Source organism: Vulpes lagopus, chromosome 2 (genome assembly GCF_018345385.1).
Source record: "Vulpes lagopus strain Blue_001 chromosome 2, ASM1834538v1, whole genome shotgun sequence".
In the NCBI taxonomy this organism is placed as follows: Eukaryota; Metazoa; Chordata; class Mammalia; order Carnivora; family Canidae; genus Vulpes; species Vulpes lagopus.
This window is the reverse complement of record NC_054825.1, coordinates 80,188,621-80,211,107: the sequence shown is the minus strand read 5'-3', so window position 1 is coordinate 80,211,107 and position 22,487 is coordinate 80,188,621. Positions and strand designations below refer to the sequence as shown.

Here is a 22,487-nt window from a genome sequence, read left to right as displayed (position 1 = left end):
CTGAATTATTTCTTAATAATTAGAATTATTGTGATTCTAATCTAATGTGATTGTTTATACAACAAGAATTAATTCTTGTTGTAAAAACAATCACATTTCTAATTCCATTTGTGAAAGTATTCATTATATATATCTTTTTCTGATACATTTTAGGATTGAAGAATAACTAGCTGTGGTTATGGCTAGATTACTAATATTTTAGGTCTGGCAAAGCAATTGAGACTGAAGAGAAGGAATGGGGAAATGTTGTATCCTGTCTCCCAACATCAAGATTTAAGAAAACCCCATGGATCATTTTTCCTTCTTGAATAATTAAATTCCAAGAGCCAATGGTTAAACTAAATTTACATGCCTTGAAATTATTTTTATTATAAAATGTTGTTATTTACTGAAATATTTAATATTTCAAAACATTCTTTTTACAAGAATGATTTGTATGCTGTGGATTTTTTTGGCTCAACTATGCTCCCAACACAACCAAACCATATTTCTTCTGATGATGTCAGGCCCTTTAAGAAGGATTTTCTTGGGGGATCACATGGGCAGCTTAGTCAGTTAAGAGTCCAACTCTTGATTGCAGCTCAGGTCATGACATAAGGGTTGTGAGGTCGAACCCTGCATTGGGCTGTGTGCTGGGTATAGAGCCTGCTTAAGATTCTCTCTTGCTCTCCCTCTGCCCCTCCCTCCACCTCTCTCTCTTAAAAGAAGAAGAAAGAGGAAGAGGGGGAGGGGAAGGGGAAGGAGAATTGTGTTGTGTGTGCTGATCTCTTAATCACTCAGTTTCCTCCCAACTGGAAATTTGATATATCATGTACTACAAGTTCACCTTAGGGAACAATGTTACTTAATCTGATGACAAGTGTACTTGATAGTGTGTTCCCTAGTGGCCTCATCTGAGTCACAGATTTAGTTTGCTATTTGTGAGACAGAAATTTGTGCCAATTCCAACTTTTCATAAAAGCCTATATAAAAAAAAATTATGGAAACCCAGACCATAGTTTCCTTATTATTCTGCATTCTATCATCACAGATCCATTTACTGAACTTAGTATTTATTTGCTTTTATTTCAAACTCTCTTTAAATTTGCCACAGGCAATGTAAAATTTCCCTGATACCGGAATTGTGCTTAGAGTCCTTTTGTTCCCAGAGGGGTTCCCTTTGTGCTTTTAAGATGAAGAGACCTACCTATTCTTTACTTTAGGAATCAGAACAACAGCCATCTGCCTCAAAATTCATTTTCAATTTTTTACTGTGCCTATTTTTTCTTCTGTCTACCTAGCACTTTTAGCAATCTCAAATTCTGAAATGTTTTTATTAAATTGTTTTATGTTTTTCAAAAGCATTTTTAAAATGTGTTTTGAATCCTAGAAACATAAGAGAGTTCTAGAAACCACATGAGGCTGCCAGAACAAGTGATCCAGGGCAACCATCTGTAACTAAAAACTCTGGCTTTTCCATCAGTTTCATAAATGCATATACTTACCTTCACCTTTATGCTTTCCAAGCTTGCCATATGGAGAGCTGCAATTTTTTTTTTGTTTCTGATACAATAATAGCCTTTTTATGACTTTGCCTTTTAGTTGAGATCAGTTAATAGGTCATTGAGAATGAACTTGTGGAATCATCTGGAAATGCTGTATGTAAATGGTAAATGGTATGCAAGAATTGTTAGACATCTTCAGTTGACATATCAAGCTGTAGGAATTGTCGACACGATATTATTGCATAAAGTAGTGAAATTGTAAGTGGCAGTTATATGGGGAATTCTCAAGGCAGCTCAGTTTATTAAAGGAAGATGTATATCAAGCTGAAGATGGTACTATTTCCTTTGCTTTGAGTCTGACTGTAGCCACTATGGTATAAAGGGTCTATGTCTTAAAACCTGCTAAAATTAGGGATACAATAATCATCCTCTATGGCTGAGACTTTCTTTTAAATTAAGATGTCAAAAGATGGAGACTAGATAGATGTTTAGATATTCTCTTTACAGCTTCTAGCCTTCTGTCAAAAGTGGAATTGGTTTAAAGGTTTAGCAAACAGAGTCCCAAGGGTCCACACCCACAGCCTAGGTCCTGATCACAAGGGGGACCACCTCAAAGGCAGGGGTGGTGACACTTTTTATTCCATCTCCTGAAGCGAGAACTTAAGACATTCAATCATAATTCTTACTTAACTTGAGGCAAATTTAATGCTAATGTCCGATCGATTTTAACCTTTCTCCTCTGGGGCATTTGTGGGACAACTCTTTCTTTGGGCCCTAGCAGAAATATTAAGGCATGAGCACTAGTGTTCTTTTAGGACAAAGGGGAATTCCTAGCAGGAATTTGCAAGCATTATATCTTCTTTTTCTTTCCTGTCAGATGATATTTTATATTCTGGTTGAGGGGCACCCAGATTATGATGCTGCTTGCTTAATGGCCACAACATGTTAACCATCTCTTACTGAAGAAAAGGTAAATAATCCTTATGTAGGGGCACCTGAGTGGCTCAGCTGGCTGGTCATCTCTGCCTTTGGCTCAGGTCGTGATCCCAGAGTCCTGGAATCGAGCCCTGCATAGTGCTCTCTGCTCTATAGAGAATCTGCTTCTCCCTCTCCTTCTGCCTGCTCCTCCCCCTGCTTGTGTTCTCTGTCTCTCTTCTCCCAAATTAATAAATAAAATCTTAAAAAATAATAACAATCTTTACGTAGAGGTCTTAGAGGTCTCTTGAGAGTCTTCCATAAAGGATTCATGATCTCTCCCTAAAGTTTTAGGGAATGCAGTGTTTTATAGCTTCTATATGCAAGACTTTTAAGAGAGACTTGGATTCAAATTTCAGTTCTGTGACTTAATAGCTTTGTGACTTTGGGCAAGCTACTCAACCTCTCTAAGCTGATATGGTTCTCATGGGTAAGATGGGAAAAATTACTAGTATGTATCTCATAGGACAATGAGAATCAATGATTGGGGCACAGAAAGCACTTAGCCTAGGGTCTAGTAACTGATTAAGAACTAATTACATATCGGCCAATGTCCACCTCCTCCTCCTGTTCCCATTCTCCTTCTTCCTCCTTCTCAAGCAAGTATGAATCCATCTATTTTATTAGCACACCACTGTCTTTAAATTTTTTTGGATTTTGACTGCCTGTCCCCAGATTGTTAACTTCCTGCCTCTTCATTGGTCAGCTAAGGAAAAGGAGCTTGCCAGACAACAGTAGTGATTCTAGCTACCTGTGCTGAAACAGACATGAACACGGGATTGGAACTCAGTGCTGAGCTAGTCTATCCCTTTCTTGGGAGATTGTGTTGAAATATCACTGTATTTAGGGTTACTGGTATTGTGGGAAAAATCTCAAAATTACTGACATTTATGGCAGATTTTATGAACTAAGACTCAAGACTCAATTAAGACAAATAAGACCTTCTTACCATCTCCATGGTGTAAAAGTGGGTTTGTGAATACCTAACACCATGGTCTCCCTCAACATGAACAGCCAAGCAAAGAGGAAGCAGACATACCTTACAGAACCATTGCCTGTAAATTATAGTCCCATGTTTATTTAACCTGGAATCCTGAATATTTAAGCCCAAATATTTAATCAGGTAGAGAAATCTTCTAAAAATCATATTTAAGAGACTTTTACTAAGGTCTGACTTTGCTTCACTCTATATAGTACCACATTGCATTTAAAGTTCTATCCAACTGTACATGTTGTTATGGCATTTTTTCTTTAGTCTTCTTATTCATTTGAAAAAAACAACTGTCAGATATAATGGGGTAGTAGAAAGAACACCAAACTGAGAGTCCAGAAATCTGGGTTTGAGTCCCATTTATATTGCTCACTATTTTAAGATCAGGGGCAAGTTACCTGAAACTTTCCAGGTCTCCTGTAGCCTCACTGTGTGCACACTGACAATGACAACATCTGTCACGATGGCCTCACAGAGTGATTGTAGGGCTCAAATAGAACTTTAAGCCACACAACTTCCCTCATGAAAGGTTTGTACACCTGTTATATTATTATGATGCATGAAAATATCTGGGCCATCTTATAAAATGAAAACACATAATACGAGACAGTTAAAATGGGTTTTCTTTCAATAGAAGAGCTGTAGCGGATAAGAGAGAGATGACAGAGTAGCTTTTTTTCTAAGTCCCTGTGTTCCTCCCTTCCTCCTTGAAGCCTGTGCTCTGTGGCAAACATTGATTAATTGATTGATTGATTGATTGATTGAGATTGTCCTTTTTCCATTGCATATTTTTGCCTCCTTTGTCGAAGATTAATTGGCCATAGAATGATGGGTTTATTTCTGGGCTCTCTGTTCTGTTCCATTGATCTATGTGTCTATTTTTGTGCCAGCACAATGCTGTTTTGGTTACTACAGCTTTGTATCATAACTTGAAGTCTGAGATTGAAATGCCTCCAGTTTGTTTTCTTTCTCAAGATCACTTTAAATATTCGGGGTCTTTTGTGATTCCATACAAATTTTAGGATTGTTTGTTCTAGTTCTGTGAAAAATGCTATTGCTATTTTGATAGGAATTACATTAAATGTGTAGATTGATTTGGGTACTATAAACATTTTAACAATATTTGTTCTTCCAATCCATGAGCATGGAATGTCGTTCCATTTCTTTGTGTGCTCTTCCATTGCTTTCATCCGTGCTTTATAGTTGTCAGACTACATGGCTTTCACCTCTTTGGTTAGGTTTATTCCTAGGTATCTTATTATTCTTGGTGTAATTGTAAATGGGACTTAATTTCTCTTTCTGCTGCTTCATTATTGGTGTGTAGAACAGACTTCTGTACATTGATTTTGTATCCTGTGATTTCGCTGGATTCATTTATCAGTTCTAGCAGCTTTTTGGTGGAATCTTCTGGGCTTTTCTATATATAGTGTCATCATCTGCAGAGAGTGAAAGTTTTACTTCTTCCTTACCAATTTGGAAATTTGGATGTCTCTTATTTCCTTTTCTTGTCTGATTGTTGTGGCTGGGACTTCCAGTACTATGTTGAAGAAAAGTGGTGAGAGTGGACATCCTTGTCTTGTTCTTGACCTTAGAAGGAAAGCTCTCTTTTTTTCCTCATTGAAGATGTTAGCTGTGGGTTTTTCATATGTGACCTTTATTATGTTGAGGTATGTTCCCTACACCTCCTTTATTGAGAGTTTTTATCATGATTGCATTGTGTTTTGTCAAATGCTTTTTCTATGTCTGTTGAAAAGATCATATGGTTCTCACCCTTTTCTTACTGATGTGGTTGGTATATCACATTGATCTGTGAATATTGGACCATCCTTGTACCCTAGGAATAAATCCCACTTGATCATTGTGGATGATTTTTTTTTTTTTGATGTATTGTTGGAGTTGGTTTACCTGTGTATTTTGTTGAGGATTTTCCCATCTATGTTCATTAGGGATATTGGCCTTCAGTTCTTTTTCAGTGGTGTCTTTATCTGGTTTTGGTACTAGGGTAATACTGGCTCTATAGAATGAATTTGAAAGTTTTCCTTCCTCCTCCATTTTTTGGAGCAGCTTGAGAAGAATAGATATTAACTCGCCTTTAAATGTTTGGTATAGGGCAGCCTGGGTGGCTCAGCGGTTTAGCACCACCTTCAGCCCAGGACATGATCCTGGAGACTCGGGTTTGAGTCCCACATCGGGCTCCCTGCATGGATCCTGCTTCTCCCTCTGCCTGTGTCTCTGCCTCTCTTTCTCTGTGTCTCTCATGAATAAGTAAATAAAATCTTAAAAAAAATGTTTGGTATAATTTGCCTGTGAAGCCATCTGGTCCTGGACTCTTGTTTGTTGGAAGTTATTTGATTACTGATTCAATTTCCTTGCTGTAATTCACTTGTTCAAATTTTCTCTCTCTTCCTGCTTCAGTTTTGGTAGGTTATATGTTTCTAGGAATTTATCCATTTCTTCTAGGTTGTCCAATTTGCCAGCATATACTTTTTCATAATATTCTCTTAAAATTATTTGTATTTCTGTAGTGTTGGTTATTATTTCTCCTCTTTCATTTGTGTTTTTGTTTGATTTTGTCCTTTTCTCTTTCTCCCTCTCTCTCTCTTTATGAGTCTGGCTGGAGATTTATCAGTGTCCACCTTTTCAAATAACTAGCTCCTGGCTTCATTGATCTGTTTTATTGTGTTTTTGTTTTTGTTTTTTTTTTTTAGTTCCTGTATCATTTATTTCTGCTCTAATCTTTATTGTTTCCTTCCTTCTCCTAGTTTGGGGTTTTATTTGTTCTTATTTTTCTAGCTCTTTAGGTGTAAGGTTAGTTTCTTTATTTGAGATTTGTATTGCTTCTCAAGGTAGGCCTGTATGGCTATAAACTTACCTAGTTTATTTCCTCAGTATACTCATATGTGTCCCACAGATGATGATTTAAGCCAGATAGTAACATAAGCCAGAGATGTGGTGAAGATCCCGGTATGCTATATTCTCATGAAGATCACATGGAAAGCTGGTATTTGTTTACCTTTATATCTGAGCCTTTGAAGAGGTACAGAGAGGTGAGGAAAGGATTCTTTCAGATCTTTGGGAGAATCTTCAGCACTCATACATTATAGCTTAACCAGGTATCTGAGTGGGGTGGTTTAAGGGTCAATAAACAAACACAAAAAGGAGGCCTTTTTCTTAACCTTTGTTAACCATCTATGACTATGGCTAGAAACTTATTTATTTAACCATCAGCCTCTTTCTTATTCTTTGGAATGTAATTTGGTATCCTTAGTCTTCTAAAATCACTATCTAAAACTCTGCCTGTAATTTCGTCTTCTAATTTGTTTCTTTTTCACCCTCTTTATAGGATTTGATGTTTACCAGAGCTCCTCATTCTTGACTCTCTGTCTGATCTCTTTCCACTCCATTCTGTTCTGACATTATTGCTAAGTTCATCTTCCTTAAATTTAGTACTGAACAAACATCTCTGATAAAACCCATCCATGGCTTCCCATTTGTTTATGAAGTTAGCATTAATTTCCCACCAACTTGGATTCAAATATTTTTACAATGTACTATCACCCTTTCTTGACTTATCTCTCCTAACATGTATCTAAAAAAACAAGCAAAGAGAGTATTGCTTCCCTTTGTACATGTTAACAAATTTCCTGGTTTGTATAATGCCTCTCCTCCTGGAATTCCCTTTTTAAAATCACACCTGTCAAAATCTTATCCTTTAGTGTGGAGCTATTTCAAATGCTTTCTTCTTTTTGAAGGATTTTCTGATCCTACGAGGATGATGTATCTCTCCTTTCTTTAACCTCCTCTAATCTATTTTTTGATGTCTTGTAGAATGAGTTGCTTTCTGCTTTGTATTGCAAAAATTTAGCTATTGCTTCTATTCTCCTACTCTCACAGTGTGTAGATTCTCTGAGAAAAAAATACCTCTGGGGGAAAAGAGCTAGAAAGCTATTGCAGACCTACCTTTGTCTTTATATCTTCTATTTGAAGAACAGTTGCACTGCATTCCATCCTAGGATGGGTGGGAAAGAGCTAAGGCGGTACTAACTTCTTCAAAATTACACACAAGAGGCAGAATTCAAAGCTACATAGGCCTAGGTAAGCAATGGGAGGAAGTTACAACTCATATGCAGAGAAAGTAGCTATACCTGGAAGAAGGCTACCCGAGAGAAACTGTGGTCTTCATTAGAGGACATACCTACTACAGAATCATAGCCTAGGAGGGAGGGAGCCAGGGAATAAATATGAACCTTCTTCTATTCTCCTCTCCCATCATCTGATAGTATTTCTGAACACCTAAACCCAGTAAAGCCAGAGTGCCAGGGAGCTTGTTCAGTCAGTTTCCTGGTGTTTAGAATAGTGTATAGAAAGGGAGAGCCTGAATCTGAATGGACAAAAGGCAACTTCCAGTTTAATAGTGGAACTTATAGATAATCTATCTTATTAGTATTAGGCTCAGATGGAGTCATAGGGCATTGCTTTGCCAATCACTAACCAAATAAAGCTTTGCATTGGCCTTTTAGGGCCAGAATCAATTAAGAAACTGACAGTAAGCAGACAGTATGACTGCAGCTAGTTCTTAGATCTAATTTTGGGCATTGGTGAAATATGCCACAAGCATTGAATAATATCTACTAAAAAGGCAATAATTTTCCATTATGATGAGGTACAACAGATATTTCCATTTTGGGCAGAGTGAAATCATATACTTGCTTATTGGAAAAACGGAAGAAATCACCACAGCAGTGTTGTCTTGGAGAGACTGTTAACCTGGAGTCTGCCAGAGGAAATGGAAGACACGAAGATTCCCCAAGAAACAAAGTGCTTTTACACTGAGCGTAACCAGAAAAGGTTACTTTGCAGGCCAAAGTAAGATGTATAATTTAGTGTGTGGAGCCTGCAGAGCTGCCGTATTTTAGTCAAAGCAGAATGAGGCAATGCTGCTTGAAATAGTCCTGTGAACTCAGCATGGAATTAAAATGCTGGTGTATTTAACCCCACTCAGTATTGCTTTCCTTGTTATTTTGCTTTCCTTCTTCCAAGACTTGTAGTTTTTTTCCCCTCTGGTTTTTCAGATGGAAAGTATGCATGATGATTCAGCACTGCACTCTGACTTGCTAATGGCTTGTTGAAGAAAGGGTTTGGCTTGCTCAGAAGCCTGCCTTTGACATGGTGCCCACTGGAGTGCTGAGGTTGACATTCCTTTACTCAGGGCATACAATTTTCTCCTTCAAAGAGGAGGGGTTTTGTAGCTCCTTGGCTAGCTAGCAAGTGTCACCAGCTAATATTTTAGGTTAGTGAATTAGAAACTTAGAGATTAAATTTCTCATTTCACAAAGGGAAGAGGAAAATACATGAGAGGACTTTATCTAGAAACAGACACTGGCAGAGATGCTAGGCTGATGGTTAAATCCTGAGAGTCTTTTCTTTGGTTGAGAGAGAGAGAGAAATTGAGAAAAAGTGTGGATGGTTCTTCTATGCTCCAGAGGCAGCTCTATAAATATTTACTCACGATAGTGGAGGGTGTACATAACAATTTTGATAAAAATAATTTCAAACTATAGGAGAGAATGGGGAAATAAGAGTGAAAAAATATTTGTTTATGTTCTTTAATCTATCTTAAATTATTTGGGCTTTGGATGTTCAAAATTATAGCAAAGCTAATTCTAAAACTCATCATAGGACCAGAAAATATGCAAGTAATCTTTTTTATTCCTCCATAAATTTCCTCTAAGATACACTGTGGTTGCTAAATTCAGGCAAGTTAGTTACCTTTGTGCCACTAAGGTATCAATACCCGTGCTCTTATACATTCAGAGGAGAAACTTGTTCTTTTCAAGCAACTCCACTTTATAATTAAAGGAATTCGTTTCTCAGTCCCTACCTTTCATTGCAGATGTCTTTTGCTTGAACTTTTTGTTAAATGATAAGGCCTAGAGACAGAGACATTAGGAATATCTTCCTTACTTGCTTACATGAGCATTAGAAAACTCAGAAATTATGAACACATGGCATGAAGAAGCCCTTTTGCACCTAGAGTTGGCCTGCCACAATGTGGTAGAAGTGTTTTGAAATCAAGGTAAAACTTTGCAACTTTTAAAAAACATTTTAGAATTCCAAGAATGGGATACTTTTCTTTTATAATTGGTAGGGACTTATTTTTGCTCTGTACCCTGCCACAAACTACATGGCCAACGTTGAGATCTACAACCCCAAGGTCATTCCTTTTATCTTCTACACTCTATCACTTGATCCCTAGTTGAAAGATCTTCAACATGGTACAATACCAGGGTTACAACTTTCACTCTTTTTATACTAGTCTTCTGCAAAAAAAACACATAGCAACAAAGAGAAAATGCAACAGGTATTTAAGAAGAGATGATAGATGAGGCAACACTAATTGAAAGATGTTAGACCTAGGATTTACAGACCTATAATAAAAGCATAGAAAGAAGTTATATTACAGAATCTTAATTTCTTTAGCTACAAAATATGGAAAATTAGCTTACTGCACATTCTTGCTCAGCCTCATTTAAAGTTTCTTCTCCCTCCATTTATCCCTTAAATCTCTGTTCCCAGTACTCTGTTCTACAACCTTTGCTTTTTCTGGTCTGTGAACTCTTCTTAAGTAACCTCATCCAAGCCAGTGACTTTAACTGTATATTATACACATCTGACAATCTTTGTCTTTTAATGATGTGTGTGGACCACTTACATTTAATGTAATTATTGGTGTGTTTAGCTTTAGATTTATCATTTTATCATTTACTTGTGTTTGTTACCTCTATTTTTGGTTCCTCTCTTACATTTCCTCTTTCTTGTTTTCTTTTGAGTTATTTGAATTTAAAAAAATTCTTCCACTTTAATATATCCATTGTATTTTTCATTGTATCTTTTAGTGGTTGCTGTAGGGATTAAATATGCATGCCTTACTCTTTACAGTGAAGCCAGAATTAAATTGCTGTTGTACTATACCACCATATAGGTCTCTTTTCACACCCCCTTAATGTTGCAGCTGTCCTGTATATTTTATGTACATACATTGCAACACCGCCAAACCATCTTGGTTTTCTTTGTTTTGTTTTCAACTGTCAGATATCTTTTAAAGAACTCAAGAGAGGAATAATAGTGTGTTTACACAGACATTACCATTACCATTTTGGTTGCTTTTTCTTCATTCTTGATGTTATTGGTTTCTTTTTTCATTCTTTCTAAAAACCTTCCTTTAACAAATCTTTTAACGCAAGTCTACTGGCAACTGATTCTCTTTCTTCATCTGAGAATGACTTTCACCATCACTTTTGAAGAATATTTTCACTGGATATAAAATTCTGGGCTAACATATCTTTTCTTTTAGTGCTTTAAAATGGTGTTCCATTTTCATTTTCTCTGAGTACTCTGAGTCCTCCTAGCACTTGTGGGTTGACCAGCAGATGTATGTATTTTTTTTAACCTTTGTTTTTATCAACTTTTATCTGTCTTCCTCAAGGAGTTTCTGTTACAAAACTCGTCCTCCTTTCTCTCTCCTGCCACTCAAGATGTACTTTTATGTAGCTTTTTATTTTGTAGAAAGTTATAAAATACCTGAGGAAAATAATTCACTAAAGATATCAACGGTTAGTAAATGGTATTGTGTTACCCTTCCCAAGGGAATTTTCTTTTAGGCATGGAAATGCTTTCATTTAAGAAAAATTGTGGTAATATAGAATTCTAAGCTCCATGCTTGGTCAAGGAGGGGAGATGGGGATGTTAGCCACAAAGACATTCCTGAGATTCCTCAAATCTTAGGAGAGAAACACAGCCACATTCACTGCTTATGTGACATTTCAGCTGCTTCATTGGTAAAGATTTGGAAAATCCACACAGGGCCAGCAGTGGCTTATAGATACTTGCTTTTTCTCTGCCATTCCGTTTGGCTTTAAATAGGCAAGAAGTAGGGGAGAAAAAAAAAACTTGATTAAGGGTCCTAAATTATTTATTTAAATTTCAAACTTAAAATTTTCACTTTTAGTACTTTTGAAATATGAGTTGTATTCAGAAAAGACTCCAAATCTGTGGCCTAATACCTTTTCCCACACTGCTTTAAGTTAAAAAGATAATTAATCTCAAATCTTAGAGGGTGCTTTTTGGAGAGTACAAAAGCTTCACTCGTTTTTGCAAAGTGATATTCCAAACACGAGTTACTAAAATGACAGTGGCTTCTAAGGATCTCAAGGTCCCCTTTCCTCAGGATTTTTTTGGGGGGGAGGATGTATTTCATAGAAAACATAAACTGAAGCCTAGAGAAGTTGGCAGACCTGCTCTTAGGGTATAGAGTGAGTTCCCTTGTGAGGGAGAAAGGGGCTTTTGTCTTGGGGCTAAAATGGAGCAGTCTCCCATCTCTTAGCTATAGAAAAGCTCTGGTAAAGGGTAGGATGGGAATGGGGAAGAGGTTGGAGTCAGCCTCTGGTTGGTGTGAGTTGAGCTGGTTGAGATCAGCCAGAGAGGGAGGATAAGTCATGGCTACACTTTCATTTGTGCTGGTATGTGGTTTATGCACTCCGTTAGACAAGCTGCTTTCTTCCCCTGTTTTTCTACCAGGCGGTCTTGTTGCTGGAGATGACTGTCAGCTGCTTTCCCTGCCTAGCCACCATCACATGCCCCACCACCGGAGCCCCGAAAGCCTGACCACAGACCAGCATCTCCAAGGCATGAATAATTAGGTAGGCATAATGGAAGGTACTCACTGCACCCTCCAATTGCACAAGCCCATTACTGAAGTCTGTTACATCAGCTTTTATCTTCCGAGGGGGGAAGTCAGAGGATTTTCATTCAAGGGCGCTGTAACTCTAGACAGATCCAATAAAGGGTTTCATAACTGCTACCAAGTCAGGGAGGGGTCAGACGTCATCGGCCTCAGCCTGCAGCCAAATGAACATCCAGGCGACATATTTTTCAAGCAAACTCCCACAAAAGACATTTTAACCGAGCTGTACAAACTCACAGCAGAGAGGGAGAGACTTCTGGCCAATCTGCTGAGCTCAGACCACATCCTGGGGATCACGATGGGGAACCAGGAGGGGAAGCTGCTGGAGCTGTCCGTGAGCCTGGCCCCTGGAGATGACTGTTTCCAGAGTGGTGGTGACTGGCCAGGGGAGCCCCCCGTGGGCTGTCTCAATAAGAGGAGTGCCCATGGGAACAGAAAACCGCGGAGGTTCGGGGGAAGGAGAGGGGGCTCTGAGGTGCTTCCACACAAGAGGACCAGAAGAAAAGGGCGTGGGGGCCAGCCGTTGGTTCTTCAGATGGGGAAGGACCAGACGGATTCCAGCAAATCCCTTCCTCTTTCTCGAACAAGGCCTAGCCTTTGGCTTGTAGAGGAGAAAGGCACTTTGCTCCCGAGTGGGGCATTTACTTCTTCCCTACGGTGGAGAGAGAGCTGCTTCCCAGAGATCCCCGGGACGCCGGGTGCCAGCCGTGGCTTTGGGAGCTTCAGGAAGGCTTCGGAGGACCTCAGGCTTGGAAGAGGAGGACGGCCCCCTGCCTGCAGCTCCGCAGAGCCAGGAGATGATGGTGCTGCGGTGCCGGGCAGGGATCCTCACAGGCTGGAGCACCAGGAAGCAGGTTTGCTTGACCGTCAGGAAGACACTGAGAAGCACCTGAAGGCAGAGAAGGACCGTAGGGAGAAGTCCACTGGGCATTCATGCAGGAAGAAGTCTATTTCCAAAGTTGTGGCCAAAGTCCAGGATCTGTCCACTCAGGTGCAGAGAGTAGTTAAAATGCATCCTGAGGGTGAGGAAAGCATTGCTGTTGGCCCGGCGGCCCAAGTGGAGTTTGTGCCCAGAGCAGACTGGCTCACCCTCCCAGGAGTCGAGGGTGGGGCTCATGGTTCCAGGTGGCAAGGCAGGGAGCAGCAAGGGGACCGGGCAGTGCAGCTGTCGGCCCTGGAACGTACTCCAGGTACTCCAGCCAGTGCCGAGGGGCCTGTGAACAAGGTCCTGCTGAAGGTGATAGACAGTGAGAAGTTAGATGAAGCCGCCGAGGGGAAAAGGCTGGGCTTCCCCCCGAGCACACCAGCCGCCCACACCCTCCCAGAAGCCAGAAGCAACAGGAAGGCTGAGCCGCCTCTCAGGGGTCACAAAACCTTATTTCTGGACCTTCCCTGCAGCAGAGGCCCTGACTGGTCGCAGCCCAGAGGCAGTGAGCAGAGGCCATCCCCCCCAGCACTGGCACCGCTCAGCATGCTCCTGAATAATTCATCCTCCCAGTGGGGCACACACTGGCGGATGTCACCTGTTCCCTCGCCTCTGTCTCCAAGGCTCCCTGGCCCTCAGCAGCATCACAGAGTCCCCCAGCTCCCTCCAGAGCCTGCTGAGTGGGAAGTGGCTCCTAATGACGCTCTTGGCCCAAAGAGCAGTACTTTCTCTGGGTCCTCCTGTGCTGACACTTTGGAGCCACCATTCTCTGCAAAGGTCACGGAGACCAAAGGAACCAGCTCGCCCTCCCTCAGAGCAGGACAACCTCAGTTGGTGCCTGGGGAACCTTTGGAAAAGAGCTCGGGGCCCGGAAAGACCTCAGGCCGGCCTCAGTACCAGTCCCCTCCAGGTAAGCCCCTGGCTTAGCCACTTTGCATCTACCAGTTATCACTTGTGCTATTGAGACACCAGCTGCTTAACAATGAACTCAAATTCCTAGGCCAGTTATTTCACTTGGTAGCAAGAAGACCAGGAATGGTATAGGGGAGTGTGCAGATGGTGAGGAGGACAGTGCTGACTTACAGGTTCAGGGGGGTGGTTGCTTTCAGAAGCAGTGCTTTGTAAATGTCTTTCAAAAACATGTTACCTTGGCACGCTCTAAGCCTGCTTCAGTGGTTGCAGGACTCAGGACTCTCAGAGGAAACAGGAATGAGCAGAAAGAAGTAGCGACTTGTCTGTGCCTTTGATGCTAACAATGGATAATTGGCCCCTTGACCTAAATTCTGCTGTTCATGCTGCTGTGGGAGCTTGGGTTGGTTGGGGTTCTCTAAGCAGAAGAGCAAAAGCCCATGTGTCTTTGCTCATCTCTGTTATTGGAGGTTTTTCCTTTCTGGTTTTTAATAATCACTTTTATAAGCGTCATTATTTCATGACAAGAACTTTCTTTTTTTTTTTTTTTTACTAGAAGAGAGATAAATGGTATATTTTACTCTTATGTTTTACTTATGGGTGCAAAAGAGCTAATTTGGCCTATATGTTTCATGTGATATGAAATTTTACATGAAAATAATTTTAAGGGTTCTATAGGACCAAAAAAAGACAGTATATAAAAGGTACTACTCCGGTATTCCTTACATTTTCCAGGTCAATGTGCCTAGGGCTCAGGGTTTCATATGTTGCTGTGCAGAGGATGGATTCTTTTTGGGGAGGGGGGGTTTCCTCCCACAGCATGTAGTCAATGCTTTGTCTGGGGAATGGGTCATAATATGATATGTGGTCTCTTAAAGGTTAGAGAAAACATCACATACAGTTTTTGAGATAAAAATATCTATCTAGGAAAGAGGAATTTCAATAGCTTTCTGTTCATTTCGACTCTTGACGTTTTTTTAAAATTTCTCTAATCATTGATCCAGGTGTGGCTCTTTAAAAATGTGGTAAATGCTTTCGATCTTATTTTTGCAGTATGTTGATCTTTGTTTGATAAGACTTGCTACCGTCGCGGTATAACCAATCTGCTTCACCAGGAAAGTCATAGAATTATAGATTTTGTTATCACGTATCATAGAACCGTGGTGATGAAAACCCCTTCTCCCTCTGAATGCCGGGGCCTTGGAAATTCTTGGGAAGTGAGAGACTTCTGGAGGCTCGGGTGTGGAATAGTTGCTTTACCTCTGAAGTTTCTCTTTTAGAAACCACACCACATTCTAGGATTGTGTGTGTCCCTCATTCGGAAACTGGGTGTTAGATACATTGAGCTTCAGTAAATGTTTATATCCTGGTTTAGAATTATCTTTTTATTTTGTTGCCCTTTTCTTATATAAAAAATATCATGAAAGCTCCATTGTACCTGGATCAAGGCAGGTGCAGAGGACACTCAGTTTCTACAGTGACGGATCATGAGCCCACCGAGTGGTAAGTTCTGTGGGTGGTCATGCTTTCCCTTGGCCTCTGCACACAATTGCTCAGAACAATTCCCCTTCCTTTGGCCCCAGCCCTCCACAGCCCTTTCAGGAGCCAGGCTTAGAATCATCACAGTGTGCTTCTAACCTTATAAAAGAAGGAGTCAGAAAGGAGGAGAATAGGAATGGGTGGGAGAGACTTTTGCTTCTGGTGTGGGTGACGTCCCTTTTGCTGGGACATTCCTCTAGGACATCCAAATATTGCCTTTCATCACTGTCTCTCTGAAAAGCATGAAGGGAGGGAGTTCTTCAACATAGTGGGTCTTTGATTTATATCTTATGTTCCTGTGTTCTTCTCCTCTTAATTCCCCTTTTCCATGGCCACGAGTGCCCTTCATGTTCTGGATCCTTCAGTGACTTCCTGCCACTGGTGGATCCATACGTATGGGAGAATTTTCCTGCTTCTGGCTGCCTTTCACTTCATTTCCCTTTTCACACCTTCCCATCAGAAGCCTCAGAGAGTCCTAGCAGCCCTGATGGCGGGTAGAGGGAGTAAAGGGGACATAACTCATTGACTATCACTGCACAGTGGCCCTTTATCTGAATCCAACTCCCACCTGTCTCCCATGTTAACTATTAACCAGGTTGAGTTTATGGTCTGTGGATATTTATTTCCTGTGGAAATAACATCTAGGTATTTCACTGAAGTGATGTGATTAAGATTATTGAAAGCTCTCGTTAACTGCTCAAGTAAGAGATTAAGTCTGGCAAAGTAATCGGATCTGTTTCCAGTTGGAAGACTCGTTAGTGTTATGGGCATGTAGCAATTCCCAGGAAAGAGTGAAATCCACTTCTCCTTCTCACAGGACCAAGAGTTAAAGCCAATATTGCCATCCACACAGGAAATAGCATAAAGGCATCGCACAGACTATTTGTCCACCTCCTATTGGCTTTGAAATTTTCTTAACTCTTCATTCCAAGGGCTACACATAGGAATGTCTTGTCTGGTGGTGATATGATCAAGTAGAGAATATACTAACAGTGAATGGTGGCCAGATTTGTCTTCCTTTGACCATGTCCCCCCCAAACCCCCCCACACACCACACACACCACGCTCTCCCTCCTCTCTCTTTGGAATTGGTTTTGTAGTATTTTATTTGGCGATAGAAACTACTGCAGAATATTCCCAAGCCTTTGTGTAAGGTGGCATTTTCTCAGACCTTGAGGGACTCTAGTGGTGCTAAATTGCACTGTGGTGTCCTTCGGGGCGGAGATTCTTTTCTGTTTTGATGGCTTTCTTTTTACCTTTGATCTGAAATAGACCCTTTTAATGCCAGAAGAATTTGGCTCACTACACTTAGAAAAATGCCCAGTGTTTGTGTGTGTGCTCCTCAGCAATCTCATGATCTTTGTCCTCTGATTGAAGTCACTGAGGCAGTGGTGAAAGCAGATGCCCCAGGCATAGTTCTTCTTCACATATGAGTCACTTGATCAGTTGTAAGCCCCATCAAAAGACATAGTTTGCATCAACTGCTTAAGAGTTGAGACTCACACTTGCAATAGATTTTTAAGTATCTAATGCTACTGTCAAAACTGTTATCTCTCTGAGCATATATTACAGGAAGTAGATATAAATTCTTCCTACAGTAATACTGAGGTTTGATACAAGTCCCATAAAAATTTAAAGAGGCTTCATAATGTTAGAGGACATATGCAACTATTTAAGATTACTACAGGAAGTGTAGAATACATAGAAAGTTATCTATAATTCATATTAAGAGATTCAAAAATTGCATATACCGTATCATACCCATATAAAACAAATATAAGAATTAAGAAATACATTACCGTATACTTTTAAGAAAGTAAGGGGGCTGATGCTTGAAACCATATGTAACTTTGACTTAGCAAGTGTATTTTTTGAAGTTTAGTTTACAAAAAATGCATGAGTGATCATATATGCATAAGGGTATTTTACTGTAGCATTGCTTGTTTATAGTGGCAAAAAATAGTTGAAATTTTTTGAATGTCCATCAGTAGAGAAATGGTTAAATTATAGTACATTTCTACTGTATGATATTATGAGGCTGTTCAAAGTATTGAACTAGATCTGAACCTGGCAAGTAGCAAGGTGATGTATAGCATGCTTGCAGTTTTTGTGAAGACAAGTATCACCCCTCTCCATATATGAGTTAATATATGTTTGCTATGGGCTTGAATATCATGGAGACAGGTGTAGAAAAAGACTGACCAGCCTGTTCACATTATTTTTCTGGAAGCAAAGCAGGATGAAGGTGGGGAATGAGGTGAAGGGGAAGGATCCAGAAGTATTGGGGAAGGGCATTAACTTCTTTTCTTTATATATTTTTACATTATGTCACTGGTCTCAGTAAATGTGTCACTTCTATGATTTTTAAGAGTGATTTAACTACTTTTTTAAAATGGTTATCCTTTATTTTTTGAAGTATAGTTGATATGATTATTATATTAGTTTCAGGTGTACAGCAGAGTGATTCGACAATTCTAGACATTACACACTGCTCACCAGGACAAGCATAGTTACCATCTACTGCCATACAACATTATTACAGTATTATTGACCGTATCTCCTATGCTGTACTTTTTATCTTCATGCTTATTTATTTTATCACCGGAAGTTTGTGTCTCTTAATCCCCTTCACCTATTTCATCCATATTCCCACCCTCTTTTAATGAGTGATTTTAACTATTTTTTAAATAAAAAAACAAACGCACCTAGAGCAGGCAGGTTAGTGTGTGTGGTGGGGTTACAGCAAAATCACACTTCTGTGTTCCCCACACCCCCTCCCCACCCCATGTCCTTTAAAGGAGTGAGAAACTCAGCTCTGAGCCTGCACTGTTATGCAGGGAAATGCAGTTTTTTAGAGAGCTGGGAAAGCAGTGCCCACGGAGTACTAGTTAGGCAGGGAAGATTTGGGGAGGATAGAGCATTATCTAGAAACCAATAGAGAAGAAGGAGCTTTATAAAGGCTCTTGAGGGATCCCTGGGTGGTGCAGCGGTTTGGCGCCTGCCTTTGGCCCAGGGCGTGATCCTGGAGACCCGGGATCGAATCCCACGTCGGGCTCCCAGTGCATGGAGCCTGCTTCTCCCTCTGCCTATGTCTCTGCCTCTCTCTCTCTCTCTCTCTCTCTCTCTCTCTCTCTCACTGTGTGCCTATCATAAATAAATAAAAATAAAATTTAAGGAAAAAAAATATAAAGGCTCTTGATAGACAAGGCCCTAACAGGGAATAGAAACCTCTAGGCCTTAGAGCAAGGGAAGCAGTGGTAACTGGAACCCAGACAGGGGAGCGTAACAGAGAGGACTGACCACATAGCAGCAGGAGTGGCCTGTGGTAGAGGCACCCAGCACACAGCCCAAGCTGTAGGAATAATGATCCTGGCCTCTCTCTCCTTTGATCTTCTGCCTGGAAACCTCTAACTGAACCAACCACAAGACAGAGTGTAAGGGAGTTGGTCGATGTGGTCTGCAAGGTCAGACTTTCAGGGCCAAGGACAGAGTGGAGAAAGGTAGAGAGTAGATCTGGAGGGACAAATGGAAGACAAGATGATGCAGATAGGGGAAGACCAAGAAATGTGGGAAGACAGACTGGTATTTTAAATGGACAACAAGGTAAAGAAGAATGTGTATGGTGGATGCTACAAAACAGTGGTTACCTTGATAATCAATGATAATCGCACATTTTATTTCTTGTCATAGGACCATTATACTTCTAAATTTAAGTAGGTTGACTGTCTCTTTTATTGTTAAAAGTTAAAAAAATAGAAGAAGTAAAAGAATTGGAAGATCTTGTGATACAGTTTTTACTCCATGGATTTAGAGAAAGTTATCTGGTTTTTAAAAACAAAACTCGTATATTTAACTGTGATTGATATCACATTGTGTTCAGTTGCTTTTTGTGAAAAACGGAAGAATTTAAAAATATCTTTCTCAATCACTGCAAATTAAGAATAGCTAATTAGCACGTGAAATATGAATTAGATTCTCTACCAATAAATGATTTGTATTTTGAAGTCAAATTCCATGTAGAATAGACAATGAATGTTTCTCTTATTCAAATTCTGTTTTTCAAAAGACAATACGTTTCAAAAGCCAGGACCATGACCACGATCTGATGTTTTAAAATCCCGAGCCAGCTCTATGTATGTGAATTTTTTTCCCAGATCAATATCCAATTGTATTTTGGGGATTGCACCTTCTATTGAATTGTTTTTCACTTGTTTCTTTTCTATTCTTGGATTCAGAGTACAAGACTTAAAGCGAGGGTAGCAATCTGCAGGCCTGGGCCACACAAATCCCTCTAAAGTAGTTCTAAAGATATATAGAAATAACAGAATTAACATTGTGATTACAAGTAATAGCTGCTAAAAATGTCTAAAAGAGAAAATAATTTTTTAAATAAATAGATAAACATGTTTCTTCACATACCTCAGCCATTCTGCCTCATAGCATTATTGATTGGAGCATTAAAAAAATGAACTTTTAATATGGTGATCATATCAATAGCATTTTATCAAGTTGATAAAGCAAAGTACTGCTTTTGAAGGTGTATGTTCTGTTTTATTCCTCATGGACTCTTCTGGGAGAGGTTGCTTTTTGAAAACAGTGGATATCCCTTGGGCCTACTTTCTTCCTCTTGATGACTCTCAACAGGGAAATGATTGCTATTGTCTATTTTACTTTACCTACTTTCTGACCACTTATAAGGACAGTAACTCCTGTTAGATAGTTCTTAAACCATATTACTTAGTCAATTTGGGGGGCCCCCGGGCTGTGGTATTAGGCCATAGCATCCCGCTAGAGTTTTTCTGTGTGCTCAGGTAGCTCAAGCTCCTGCTGGGGCATGTTACAGAATTTCTTGACTCTTAACAGAAGGCCCTAGGAACTTTTTTCACAGTCATGGATTATTCCAGTATGTTGAACCAGACACTTTCTATATAGCCCAGAGCCTTATAGGAAAGAACATGGACTGGGTTAGAATTGAGATTCAGACATCTATAGGATATAGAGGGACTGTGGGGTCCTTAAAGGCTATTGAACAATAGGGAGGAAAAATGGACAGTGGAAGAAGTAACATGAGAGTATAAGTCTGGGCCAAAAGTCTGTGCACAGATGTTTCCTCATCTTCCTGCAAGTGCCCCTAGACACTAGGGGGAAAGGGGCTCTGGCATGAAGGAAAGGAATAACTTTGTCATCAGAAGCCTGATAGTCTCGTAGCATGGAGGAGCTGGTCAAGAGAGGCAGGGACATTCTTACTGAGCCAGCTTCAGTGTCTAGGAGAGGTTGTTAGAAATTCAAGGGCAAAGAGTGATAGAGCAACAGAGCAGAGGGTGTCAAAGACAGCTAGGCCCATGAGCCCAGAAATCTTGTGGGACCCCTGGAGGGCAGAATTGGGGAGGAAGAGCCTGAGAAAAGACTGGACTTCATGCTAAACAAGTGAGTGGGGGCTTTAGACATTGAGCTTTAGATTCTCGTGATTCATTTAACACAATTTTATCCATGCTAAGGCAGTAAGTTGGGTCATCCAGGTGTCATATATTTTCCCAAAAGTGTCGTGATACAGATTTTTTGCTTATTTGTTTCAAATCCAAGTTAAAGTTTTGAGGTTGAATTTTGCATTTGGAGGAAGAACCCAAAAATAATTTTGCGGTTGATCAAAGCTCTTGGTTTCCAGGTTAGCCCAGAGGAATTGTGGAGGGAGCGAATAACATGTGCAGCTTGAGTGTTAGCATAGTCTCCCTAGGATTCAGACATAGGTCTAGGCACGTCTGGATAATTAGATGGTTAGAGCTAACCATCTAATGGTTAGAGATGTTAAGAGGCATTTGCTTGAGTGCTCAGAGGATGGTCATAGGGCAGAGCTCATGCTAAGGAAAGCAGGATTTGAGGCACATGAAAGGTACCAGCCTCAGGGAGGGGAGGGACAACAGTGAGAATAGCATAAGTATGTCCTCCAGAATCTCTGCTGTCCTCCAGAATCCTCTGGACTCATACCTGAATCATAGGGAGAGAGAACTGCACCAAAAAGCAGTGTGAAAATTTAAAGATAAATTTTACTAAAATGTTCTTAAGCTATTGAAGGCAGAGTCTGCATTAATAGAGTGTACCAAGCTTGTGGATGAAGAGTCGCTACTCCAGATGTTGTTGGAGCACGGCAAGACAGGAGACATTCTGGTGGAATGAACCAGATTTTACCTTGTTCTTAAGGAGCAATGGAGAAGTGGGAGATGTAGGCAGTAGTGCCTTGGGCAGCATATCTGGCGCGTTAACTACTGTAGTCCTGGTGACAATTCTAGCGGTGTCAAGAGGCACCTGCAGCAGCCAGACAGGAGGGGAGAGCAGTGATGATGGTACGACTGCATCCGTGAGCACATGTGATTCCTAGGATGATTAGGAGAAATTGGTAGGGGTGGGGGTTGAGGGGAGGGGAGGACCAAAATTGGTAGAGCCAGAGAAATATTGATTTTGCACACTGTTGTTATTCCCCTGACAGCATTTACTAGAAGGAATAATATCCAACCATAGGGTTGTTTTAAGAATCAGATGAAATGGTGTTAATGAAAATACTTCATAAAACATTAGAAAATATTAGCTTATTATAATTATAGTCATTGTTGGCTCAGTCAGAAATGATTTTATTTATTTTTTTAAGGATTTTATTTATTTATTTGAGAGAGAGAGAGAGAGAGAGAGAGAGAGAGAGAGAGAGAGCATGAGCAGGGAGAGGGGAAGAGGCAGAGGGGAAAAGCAGACTCCCTGATGAGCAAGGACACCCCCGCCCCCATGTGGGATCATGAGCTGAGCTGAAGGCAGACACCTACCTGACTAAGCCACCCAGGTCCCCCAGCAGAAATCATTTTAATAATCAACTCTTTTTGGTGTTTTCCAGTGATGAAGTGAGGCTATAAATAATAATTCACAGCTAGTTAT

At 40.3% G+C, this 22,487-nt stretch overlaps 1 protein-coding gene across 1 annotated transcript in view; it reads left to right on the top strand.

Annotated features, from left to right (window-relative positions):
- Positions 1-22,487, top strand: part of FMN1 (formin 1) — a 419,007-nt gene that overhangs the window by 22,305 nt on the left and 374,215 nt on the right. Inside the window, 1 exon segment of the mRNA XM_041746469.1 lies at positions 12,028-14,028. Within this exon segment, the coding sequence (XP_041602403.1) occupies positions 12,159-14,028 (1,870 nt within the window). The 5' untranslated portion in view covers positions 12,028-12,158.